This window comes from Elgaria multicarinata, chromosome 2, assembly GCF_023053635.1.
Source record: "Elgaria multicarinata webbii isolate HBS135686 ecotype San Diego chromosome 2, rElgMul1.1.pri, whole genome shotgun sequence".
Lineage (NCBI taxonomy): Eukaryota > Metazoa > Chordata > Lepidosauria > Squamata > Anguidae > Elgaria > Elgaria multicarinata.
The window spans coordinates 99,982,742-99,995,467 of record NC_086172.1 but is presented as its reverse complement, the minus strand read 5'-3'; the positions used below and the strand labels follow the sequence as shown (position 1 = coordinate 99,995,467).

The 12,726-nt window shown below is 40.5% G+C and overlaps 1 protein-coding gene across 1 annotated transcript in view; it reads left to right on the top strand.

Moving 5' to 3' along the window:
- Positions 1-12,726, top strand: part of PPFIBP2 (PPFIA binding protein 2) — a 104,447-nt gene that overhangs the window by 31,716 nt on the left and 60,005 nt on the right. The window contains exons 3-4 of the mRNA XM_063118420.1: positions 6,345-6,437; positions 10,986-11,099. Of these exons, the coding sequence (XP_062974490.1) occupies positions 6,345-6,437; positions 10,986-11,099 (207 nt within the window). The remainder of the gene's footprint in view (positions 1-6,344; positions 6,438-10,985; positions 11,100-12,726) is intronic.

Sequence of the window (12,726 nt, the reverse complement as noted above, 5' to 3'; positions counted from 1 at the left end):
AATCAGTCCTTATGATATAGCTGCAATCAATAGCCTGTGGAAAAATGCAACTGATTGAATGAATTCATCCCAAAACGTCTGAATAAGTTGCATATTAAACAATATTGTCTTGTTTGTGGTTACTTAAATGAAGAATAGAATGCTTTTGAAAGCTTTTTCATGAGTGAAACAATTGTTCATACAAGGTTATTGTTGAAACGTGGTATAATCACCTCCCTTTTTATATTTGGTTTCTTAGCCAATTAAGTTGCCGTACTACAAGGTTGGGTAACCTGTGCTTCCCCAGATGTTGTTGGATTCCAAATCCCATTAGCCCCAGTTAGCATAATCATGGATCATGTGAGTTGGAGTCCTGGAAACAACTTGAGGTTCTCCACCCCTGCTATGGAGTGTTGTGAAAATTTGGGTCTTCCCTTCCATTTCTTAATCAAAACTCTGGTTTTATGTAAGTCAGTTCCCTACTTGAAGCCAGCAATTTTCTTTCTGGCCTCCCTTATCACATCTCAGTCCTCCCACTTCACATGACACCTGTCCTCAAATTAGTACATAGACGTTCCATCTCCTTCCACACCAAGTAAAATATTGCCCTTTAAAGGCTTTCCATGGCTCCCTACTCCTATCCAAATTTACCCTTTGCTCTTTCTTAACACCCTCAGCCACTTGAAGGTCCCCATCTCTCTTAAACAACACCATCCATTCTTCCTTATTATTGCCCCTTTATTCCTTGGGCATGGGCTTGTTATTTGTTTACGTTACTTTGTCAATTTACCATCTCCAGCATAGATTCTACACTGATAATGCTATATAAAAACAAGTGGGAGGAGATGGTTATGGAGAAGCACCAATATGGTCTAGTGGTTAGTGTTGAACTAGGACTGAGGGGACTTGGGCTCAAACCTCCTCCTTGGGTGACTTTGTTTTTCTCTCTCTCTTGCAAACCTACCTCACAGAGTTGTTCTGAGGATATATCTCTTGCATATGTCAATCCACCCAGCCCACAGCACACAAATTGCAAAATGCCCCACAAGCCTCTGGGGGCATACCAGCAGTCCTGCACATATCCACGCGAACACCCTTCCGATTAATCTTGGAGGCCTCTAGGGCATGTCTTCACTTCACTGTGATCTGCCTCTACTTCACTTTCTCTCTGGAGCCTCTTGCGAACAATCACTCCTGTTCCAGTTCCGAGCTTTGGGCTGACCTATCCAAATTCCCTTCTCCCTGACTCTGCAGCCATGAAGCCATAAGGGGAAAGTTTTCATGTTAGTTTGGAAAAGTGTGGATATCTGTGAAACTTGTACTGCTTGAGGAAATTGTCTACACTTAGAACATTACATTCTTTAAACAGAAGTAAACAGCTGCCAAAATTTTAAAAATGTGAAAGTGCAAAAACCAGATGTTTCAGGAGTTTTCTATCTATCCTGTTGAATACCACTTGAATGACCACAGGAAGTTCCTTCTGTGTAGCCCTGACGGCACTCACTTCCCACATCATCCACACACACATGCCCTGAGGCTGCATTGCTGTTTTATCTTGTCATTACATTTGCTATAAAGAACGGCAATTTCTTAAAAGATGCAGACTGAGACAAAGCAGCTGCTTGGTTAGTCGGTGAGGTTGTCTGCATTTGTCTATTCTTATTAAAGTATGTAGTAGCTGATGTTTTGGCAGAGTTGATGTTTTCTCCTTGGATTACTTTGTCTGATGTGAATGTTGGCTAATGTAGTTTCAGACTGGTGTATTTTAGAAGCATAAATTAGAGCAGGAAGCATTGTAGTCCATTATCTCATTATGGCTTAAAACAGAATGACTTTTTATCTAGAACTTAATGAGCTGTCCTGAGAGAGGCAAAACCTATTGCAACATGCAAAGTACACCTGCTCTTCTAGTTGTTTAAGTTGCCTTCTTGTTAGTCAGAAGGAGCTTTTATCCTTTAGGTTCATCCTATTTTGGATTGTCTGGGTCAGATGTCAGCCCAACATGTGTTTAGGAGGGCACTGGAATGGAGGTCAGATGTTTGCAGAGCAAACATATAACCTAGGCAGGATCTACACTACTGTTTTATAACAGTTTATAACGGTATTGACAAGTGATATATTCCACATACCGTTTTCAAACCACTTTCAAAGTGTTATACCCTGCTTGGTGTAGATTTGGCCCCAATCATAAAGTGTTTTTCTTAAGAACAAGGCCCTCTGGCTTCCACAGACTTTACTTCCAGGTAAGGTTTCATATAGATGCTTGCCTATTCCTATTGCTCCATGTGAGACCTGCATCGAATTGACATGAGGACAGTTTCATAAGCAGAGTTTGGTTATAAAATACTTTCAAATATGTAATCCCAGGTTCAAATCCCAACTCAACCATGAAGCTTTCTGACTGGCCTTGGCCTGGTCAGTGTCTAACTTACCTCACAGGGTAGTTTTGAAGATAAAATGGAGTGCGGATAGAGAGAACCATGTATGCCGCCTTGAGTTCCCTGGAGGAATGGCTGGTCATTCATACTTACAGTGTCCTAATGGAGATACTTTACCCTTCCACGTCCTGCCTAGGATATCTTTAGCTGTGTTAGGGGAAATTGCTGTATACTGTTTTACAATAACATTTGTTGTAAAACAAAATCTACAAATATGTGAAGCTGTACTGCTCTTATTGAATGTTTAAATTGCCATTCTTTTTAGTATCATGTTTCATGGTATGTGTGTGGTTTAAGTTTAATATACCATCTGATTTCTTTCAGTGCACAAGATACTGTGTTTACCATACACCATTTTGTAAATGGAGCAGACTAGGAGCAGACTAGGATTGTCACCTTGCAATTAGTGATGGGGTGAAAATCTGCCAGGGCCTACAAGGGCAGCAGATGCCCCCACGTCCGGCCCTCGCAGGCTGCGGCGGATGCAATGGGCGGATTTTCGCCCCATCACTCCTGCAGGACAAAGGGGGTGCAGGTCCAGGAGAAACTCACTTCTGCCCTGACCTGCATGCACTCTTTGTCCTTTCCCCCACTGCGTTAATGGCAGTTGCTGTTAATGGAACAGGGGAAAATATGCAGTTTCCCCAAGGCTGGGGAAATTACGTATTTTCTCCCTCCACTCTTGTAGAAACATTCTAGCCATTAGAGTGGAAGGGGGAAATATGCAATTTCCCCAGACTTGGGGGAATGGTGTTCCCCTCCCACCCCCATGCCAATCGTGGCCTTAAAGGCCCTCTTGGATTAAAAGGGCCTTTAAGGCCGTGATTGGCATGGTAGGAGAAAAGCAAAGCTCACTTTCTGGGGCCTCGGAAAGCATGTTTTGCCCCCACCCCCATGCCAATCATGGCCTTAAAGTGGGGGAGAGAGGCAAAGCGCTTTTTTTCAGGGCCTCCAAAAAGTGTGCTATTCTCCTGGCATACTAATGGCATGCCGGAGGAATTGTGCACTTTCCAGAGGCCCCAGAGGTGCTCATTCTTGAGCGCTTGGCCGGGCCGGCTCTGCCAGAACGGGGCTGGCCGATCAGAACTCTGTGAACTCGCAGGGCAGGCACCCTGCAAGTTCTTCATTCGCTACTTGCAATTCATACCCTGGATGCGTTCCTTTTTAATCTCCCAGAATAATGACTGGATTCGCATGCCATGCCAAGCCACAGTGGGTTATCATTGTGAGTGGTTGCAAAGTGGCTTAGTGTGACTTTTGAACCTGGAACAGTTTTCCTGTCATGGGTAGTTTTGCACAAACAAGCCGTCTGAGAATCCATGGCTTGTAGTAAAGTTGTGTATGGTGGCTTGTTCTCAGGGTGGCTTAGGATGACGTCCAAACCTGGCAGGGCGATTTGGGGGGGGGCTGTCAAAATGGCTAGTAGAGCTGACCAGAAAGAGCAGCAAAAAAACCTGTCATTCCTTGTGATCTCAATACCGCTGCCATTTTTCTTCATCCATCCCTTTTCAGCATCGGGATGGATTTTTAGTGGGGGTTTTTTTTTACTTTATTTGAAGGAATGATGAAGAAGGAACATCAGAGATGTCCTGTAAGCCTATGCGGCAGGGTCTTGCTATTTACTGTTTTACTCTGTACAGCACCATGTACATTGATGGTGCTATATAAATAAATAATAATAATAATAGTATATGTTTTCTTTCCCCCCCACTCTCGTGACTACTTCTAGGTATATTGTGCAAACTTCCTCTCTATTTTAATGTCCTGCCATGATATTTGCACAAATTTCCCCTCCATTCCACTGTTATGCCATGAATTTTGTGTAATTTTTGTGATCTCGATCATTGCTCTGTAACCGTCTTGTACATCTGACAGCTAACAATGGAACTGGAGACTACAGAAGAGAAGGCACTTTTGGGGCTGATATGCTTATTTCACTGTAATGTGAAGTGGCATTTTTAAAAAAGAAAAAGGGGGAAAAAGTGTTCACTACCAGAGGAAACGCCAAAGCAGAAGCCATTGACAAGAAAGGGATGCTTGGCTAAATAGGGACAGATGCTCTTGTGGTCTTGTGCAAGAGCTGAAGACCCCAAACAAACAAAGTTAAAGACTAGACAGTAAATGGAGGGGACATTTGTGCAAATTTAAAGGCTGGGAGTAGGAGGTTGAGGGCACTGGCAGGGGATGAGGGAGAATGGTGGCAGCAGTTAGCAATCAAGGGAAGTGATGAGCACGAAGGTGGGGTGAGCTGAAAGTGGAGGATGCAAAAGACCAAAACATTGGCAATATGGCTCTGCTACCCTAAACACAGTAAGTGGAGGATGAAATAGACCAGGACATTGACAATATGGGGATATGGCTCTGCTGAAGTGCTTGAAATAAAGAAGCTCTGTAGCTGTACATGAGGGTTAAAGAGCAGTGAGTGGGATCTCAAAAATTACATCAAATTCATGGCAGAGCAGTAGAATGGAGGAGAAATTTGCACAAATCTCATGACAGAGTAGTAAAACAGAGGGAAAATTTGTGCAAAAATCCTAGTCATTCAGTCCTGTGCACTTGCACAGGAGCAACGTTCAGGACACTCTCTGGTGTCCCTTTTTCATGATTCTTACAAAAAGAAAATTAAATCATTCTAAGGATGAGAAAGGATATGAAAAAATGGTGTTGGCACTAGCTAGATCGTGTGGTGCAGCAGGGGTTTTCACTGCTCTTGCCAGTCAGATGTACATGAAGATTAGAGAACAAGAATGCAAAAATGATACAAGATTCATGGCAGAACAGTAGAATGGGATTCTTTTTTTAAGTTTGTGAATGCCTTCCTATGGGTGTTCTTACTTCAGTGTAAGAGAAGCACCAAAGTGGCTAACATAGACAAGAGGGGGATACGAGGAAGGTTAGCTAAATAGCAGACATGCGCTCTTTCAGTTTTGCACAAGAGCCCAGGAGGGGGGGAACCTTGTGAATGTGTTCCAGCATCCATAAGTGTTTGGAAAATTATTTTCTTTTTTGTAATGTGATGGGGCAGATGTTCCTCATCAGCTGGCCACTACAGCGGACCAGTTGCAGAAAGGGTGTTGACATAGGGAATGAGGAAACAAGGATTTCTGCCACAAAGGGCTCTGGGATACATGCCAGGAGCAACCTGGAAGGCTGAGAGGGACTGAGGGAGAAACAAGCCATGGGAAGCTGCCAAGTGGGTGATTGTTTGTCGGGACCAATGGGTAAGCCATCCATTCACCATGGCTTCTTCTCTGGGTGTCTTAGTGCGATGTGCAAACACGCCCAATGAGAGACATCACAGTCATGGCCTCTCCTTTCGGTTCTCTTCCCTGCTGAGCATGCCTGATACCTTACTCACTACAGCAGCAGAGGGAAGCACATGATAAGACTAGGGAAGAAATGTGTGGGATGAGCTAAGATTTAATGGCATTTATCCAGTGATTCAGTTGCACTGGATGCATCACTGGACTAGAAAATGTTGCTTGTTTAATATTTAATGCATTTTCTGTTTTGAAGGGAGGGGTAGCAAGTAACAGATTGCTTATTGAGTTTGGTCTGTCTTTTTCTTTATAGAATTCCATTTAAAGTGCTGTTATCGACTATGGACAACACTGATGACCTTATGACTGGAATCTATTTATCATTTGTGACTTTTATCTATCATTTGTGACCCACACTCGAGGGTTTTACCTTTTTGCCATGGTTAAATCCCCAGAAATGGAAAAATGTTCCAAATTAAATTGCATTTTGAAACCTGGCAAAATGTCTGTGGCTTACTAAGCTTTGTTGTCAAAATTGTAAGCTATGTAATGCATCTATGGTATGTTCTTGTAAGTATGATTATACTGTACCTTAAAGTTCTAGGTAGTATCTAACAATGTAATTACATTTGAGTTGCTTGTGTTCTTAGACTGTTGTTCTTTTTAGTCCCAGGTGAATCACCATACTTCTGCCAGTAATGAAACCTATCAAGAACGTCTGACAAGATTAGAAGGTGATAAGGAATCTCTCATATTGCAGGTATGGAATTTACAGCAAGTAGGCTCTGGCATTTATCAATACACTTGATATTCATTGTAGATTTAAGTTAACAGCAGTAGAGAAGGTAATTCCATAATATATTATTTCAGATATTTATACAAAAAAATCATGACTATTTAATGCCTAGCTACTGAATTTGAATGTACTTTAAAATTGGCCTGTATGATGATGAAATCCATTAATAATTTATTTATTTTTAAAAGTTCTTTAAAATGTTATAAATATCGTGTACTGTGCTTTGGGGGAGTTAATTGTAACTATATTAATTATACTCTGGTGTGTCCTGCGTTGACTTTTTGTCAGTTTCCATTCTAAATATTTAACTAAGTTGATCAGTATTGAGGAAGAAAATAAAAGCAATCTGGCTGAATAGATTGTGGATTCAGCTAGCCTAAATATGAAGATTGAATATGGTGAATATTCTTTGTTTGAATCCCTATTTTTGGGAAGATGCAAATGACTCAGGCAGGTTTTTTGCTCATCAAAAATATTACACTGGCCCAGTTTATATTTTATATTACCAATAGTAGCATGGCTGCAGCTATACAATAGTTGCATCAATGCCAGTCGTTGTAGCACATTTCCCACATAAATCAGATGGTTATTGTAGTACATAAGTTATTGTTCCAGCACAAACTAATAGTACATAAACTAGTTTGTTCACTTTATACAGCACCATTGATATTCATGACTTTTTATGGAGATGGGAATGCTTATACCCTGTATGTAATTAGTCTAGGTTTCGAAAATGCAAAAAGAATCAGCGGTGTACAACAGCAACATCAGAGTCTACTATCCTAATAATAACTTCCTTGTGGCTGTTCTTCCTTTATTCAGTTTTAACTCATTCTTCTGCAAAAAGGCTCCTGGAGCAGCTTACAAAGATCAATAATAAAACTATCCTTGCCCTCAAGTTTATGAAAGATATGAGACAAAAGGAAAGAGGATTGGAAGGGAGAGGATGAAAAAAGCAAACTTGTGCAATTGTTCTTGAAAATGACAAAGTGGTTATAATGGAATTAGGAACAGTTCAAGTAGAGGGGAGTCGAAAGGAGCTGGTCTCTCAGCCAAGCCAATGGAGTGGCCCTGTTTCCTATCTCGCCCTCTGCTGCAGCCTAATGGAATGGCTGTTGCTGAATCACAACGTTGTTTGTTTGTAACACAAGCCATGCACCTGACTGTGTCGTCTTCACTTTGAAGTTACTGCTCTAGCCCTCTGCTCTTGTTCTCTGTGTGTACAATATACGTTGGAGGAGGTCAATATATGTTGACCTTCAAAGCTTTTCACGGTCTAGCTCCTTCCTATCTCTCCTCTCTCATCTCACACTATTGCCCCGCTCGTGCTCTTCGCTCCTCTGATGCCATGTTTCTCGCCTGCCCAAGGGCCTCTACTTCCCTTGCTCAGCTTCATCCATTTTCTTCTGCTGCCCCTTACGCCTGGAACGCTTTTCCAGAACATCTGAGATCCACACAAGTTCAATCGCAGCTTTTAAAGCTCAGCTAAAAACTTTTCTTTTTCCTAAAGCTTTTAAAACCTGATGCTGTTTGGACTTTATACTGTTAGTTTTACCCTACCCTGTGCCTGTTTACCCTACCCAGTGCCTGTTTGCATTCTCTTCCCCTCCTTATCGCTTTACTATGATTTTAATAGAATGTAAGCCTATGCGGCAGGGTCTTGCTATTTACTGTTTTACTCTGTACAGCACCATGTACATAGATGGTGCTATATAAATAAATAAATAAATAAATAAATAAATAAATAATAAGGAGGGGGAGCAGGACTGTGCCACTGGCCTCGACCCTCCTTGTACACAGGCTGAAGGACTGTATGCAATTGGGAAAACCAATTGCACATGATTGCACTCAGGTGGTGCTGTTGCACTCATATGATGCTGTTGCACTCATGTCCTGCTTGTGGGTTTCCCAGGGGCAGCTGGTTGGCCACTGTGTGAACAGAATGCTGGACAAGATGGACCCTTGGTCTGATCCAGTATAGCACTTCACTCTTACTAGGTACAGAGCATTTGCTTTCAAGTTGTTGGCTGAAAAATTTGATAATGATGATTATGATGATGATAATTTATTTCTTACCCACCTCTCCGATTGGATCGAGGTGGGGAACAACAGCAAGCATAAAATACATAAAATACTGATTAAAAACATAGTATACACTGTTAAAAAAAATCCTAAAAGCATATTAAAAGTATCCTAAAATTACACTGGATAAGCCTACCGGAAGATATCAGTCTTGATAGCTTTCTTGAATGCTAAAAGACTGTCAAGCTGATGAGTCTCTCCAGCAGGCTATTCCACAGCTGCTTCAGTTGTGATGGAAAAAGATTGTTGCATTTTTTCTGGAATACCCCAAAAGGAAAACATGTGTATGTATGTGTATGTAAATATACAAGAACCACATGTCGAGGAGCTCCACATTTAGCTAGTCTTCACAGAAGACATCTCCTGGAGGAAGGTAATAGAGGTCCCCTTGGTGGCTTTACAAAATTTAATCATTTACAGTTAAAACATAAAAACAGAAATATACAAAAGTTAAAATAGAATTAAAGCAACTGTAATATTAAAACATTTTTAAAAAACTAAAAGGCAAATAAAAATAAGAAATCCAATGCATTAACATATTAACACAGGGCCAAAGTATTGAGAATGCTGTGTGGACAGTTGAATTTCAAAAGTTAATATTGGTGTTTTCAGGATAGTTTACAAGCTTCTATATTCATACAACATCCCCTGGAAATATAGCATGAAAGCCAGAATTGAATTACTTCTGCACTAATTAGCCACATGGATTAGTGATAAAGTTTAAAGGAGATATAAATGGTAAAGTATTGTGCATTGAAGGTGCTACCGAAATTATTTATAATAGTAAGTTTGTAATCAGCAACTTTAACAAGTTCAGCAAAACCATACAAAGGTCATTCTACTCAGTCTTATGCAATGGTGGCACAGCATAAAACGTGTGTTTTGCAGTCTCCCTTTTGGTAGAATTTTCAAATATTTGCAGGAATATCTTGCAAATATTGCTAGCCTATGAGAGAATGTGTAGCCCACCTGTTTACAAATATTGGCTTTTGGCATGTGGATGGCCTGAAAGGCAAGGGAGCACTTGATTTAAGTTTGCAAAATTTGAATAAATCACCATAGAGTTTCAACAGTAGGTGACTAGGTGAGCAGCTATTTAGAAGCCTGCTTTTAGATGTGACTGGGCTTGCTGGGCTTTCCAGCCAACAGCTTTCTCCATGAATCTAGCTTACTTAGGAAAGCCTACAATTATGTACTTTTACCAAAGTACAAAAGGCGTGTCTCTGACACATACCTCTGCAATATTTCCCCCCTAATTTTTATTAATAGCAAACTTCTCAAAAGGGAGGAAGGAGACAGGGCAAACTTAGCAGATTTTTTGGAGCTCTTCAATCAGTTTTATTCCAAGATCCACTTAATTGGATAAAAGACATCTGGAGTTTGTATGGTAGGAAGACTCATGGACCATCTGACAATTCTAATAATAATAATAATAATAATAATAATAATAATAATAATAATAATGCATTAGCTATCACTTTTCCTGGTTTCTAATAGGGTTAAGTTCCTATTTCTTTATATGACCCTTCATATTTTGTGTAGTGGTGGGTGACACTGTTCTTAGATCTTCCTGAGAATTATTGCTAATTCTTTCTTTCACAACGATTCCACTGCCTAAACGTTCCATTCATGTTTAAGCTTGTAATGCTTTGAACCTGTGGAAAGCAGAGCACTGCCAGTGTTAAAACATGTTTTTGCATATTACGTTATTTAATAGCTACGAAAAGCTTTATTGATAGGCAAGCTGTTCTCATGTTCTTGAAAGAAGAAAGGTAATTGGTTGGCTTCCTAAATAACTTTTTCCTTGTGTGTTCCCCTTTTTAAGGAGAGACATGTTGGCAGAAATTGAAAGCACTCTGCATCCTCAGAGCCCAGTTAAAACAGTAACAGGATTCTACAAGGGCTTTTTTTCTTTGAAGAATTATTTACTATAAATACTAGTGCATGATCTTTAGTGCTACTTTTTATGTAGTTTTCCCCCCCTAGCCTCCCAAGTGCCTCTGTCTTTCCCTGGGTTTTTTTTTACTCCAAGAAATCGTGCCAGTTGTTTTCAAACTGTAATGTAATGGTCTTTCAAGGTAGGAAACAAATTGTCCTTTTGAAAATTGTCAAACTTTTAAAGGCTTCTAAAGGGGGAAGGGGAAGGAGCAGAATTAAAAGGATAATGTGTGGGTTTTGGCCTGAAGAAAATCCTAACTTGGACATGAAGCTTACTAGATGTTCTTGGGCCTGTTGGTTGCTGCTTCTCGGTATAATCTATTTTACAGGTTGTTCTGAAAATATAACAGGATTAACTCATGCCACCACACTGGAGGAAGAAAGGGATAAAGAAAGGGGTATCTGTTTATAGCTACAACTTTCATTGCTAAATAGATTGAATTACTGAACATTTCTCTTTATGGTGATGATGATTTTTGTCCTCAACTACAGGTGAGTGTCCTCACAGACCAGGTGGAGGCCCAAGGAGAAAAAATCAGAGACCTAGAAGTTTGTCTTGAGGGTCACCAGCTGAAGCTTAATGCTACAGAAGAGATGCTTCAACAGGTAAGAATGTGGGATTTTCATAGAAATCCTTTATGAACGAGCAAACTCTGTATATATACACTTCGTTCTACAGTCCCTTAACCAAGTAGATTGGAATTAGATATGGCTCCAGCCTTCATACAGATTGATTTTTATGAGCTGTGCTTACTTTTTTGCTGCTGCATGGTGGTATATAATTCAGTCATTTAACTCTATAACCAACAAGGATGTAAAATGATACCACTGTGTGTATTATTCATTATAGGCTGACAAAGAAAAGTCAACAAGAGGGCTGGATGTGGCTGAAAACCTGTTAGACTGGTTAGATATCCTTTTTAATAGCTATAGAGGTTAATTCAATAAAATTGGCTGCTTAGAAGCTGCTTCTGCAGTTTGGCTTGAGACTGGAAGTAGTTTACGGTTTAAAATGAATGGCTACAAATTGGGGAGACTTAATTTTAAGTGCTTTCAATGTATTCTTTATTTTAACATGAGCATCTGTGTAAATAGATTTCATTATGCACAACAATTTGCTAGCAAAATTGTAGTTTGTCATTAGATCCAACCCAATCCTGCCCTTTTACAGCAGCAGTCCTAAAGAGGGTCAGTAGCACAAAACAAAAGTGGCTTACGAAGTCAAACAATGAGAATAGTTCCTATATAAAACAAATTCTGAAGGATTTCCTCCTCAGACTCTCATTGTCTATAAGCTTGGAGTTCTAGAGATGCGTTTTGAGCTTCTTGCTTAAAAGCCTGATCCTATTAGGTGTTGTTCAAAGCACAAGATCACATTCTGGTCTGAGGAGATCTGGGACCAGCCCTGGTCCAAGGGGACCTCTATTACCTTCCTCCAGGAGATGTCTTCGTCCATTTTCTTCGGCTGCCCCTTACGCCTGGAACGCTCTTCCAGAGCATTTGAGAACTACAAGTTCAATCGCAGCTTTTAAAGCTCAGCTAAAAACTTTTCTTTTTCCTAAAGCTTTTAAAACTTGATTTTGTTCTGACTTTTATACTGCCTGTTTGGTGCATTCTCTTCCCCTCCTTATTGCTTTATTATGATTTTATTAGAATGTAAGCCTATGCGGCAGGGTCTTGCTATTTATTGTTTTACTCTGTACAGCACCATGTACATTAATGGTGCTATATAAATAAATAAATAAATAAATAAATAAATAAATAAATAAATAATATAATATAATAACAACAACATCCACATTATTCTCTCTCACCTGTGCATTCCTCTCCATTGTCTATGCAAGTGCACTACTGCAATTAGCCAATCATGTTGCTCCCTGCCTCTTGGGCGCCTCCCCTATCACAGCTAATTAGATAAATGATCCTGCCTTCTCCTCTTCCCCCTGACCCCAGCCATCTTATAGCAGAAAAGTGGAAAGTTTCCCGACGCCCCACACCTGAAGTTTCCTCTGGCAGCCCAGATCATAGCAGCTGGCTGCTACGAAAAAAATCAAGGCAAAACTAGAGAGCCCCTTCTGACAGTGAGCAGCTGCTGCAGAGAGAGAGAGAGAGAAGCAAAGAGAGAGAAAGCTCCATCCCACCTACTTTTTCCCTCTGGTTTGAGTCCGCATTTCCCCCTCCATTTCCTTAGCAAGTCTAGTGCAGTGCGCTTTCACGTTTGTGCGTTGTTGTG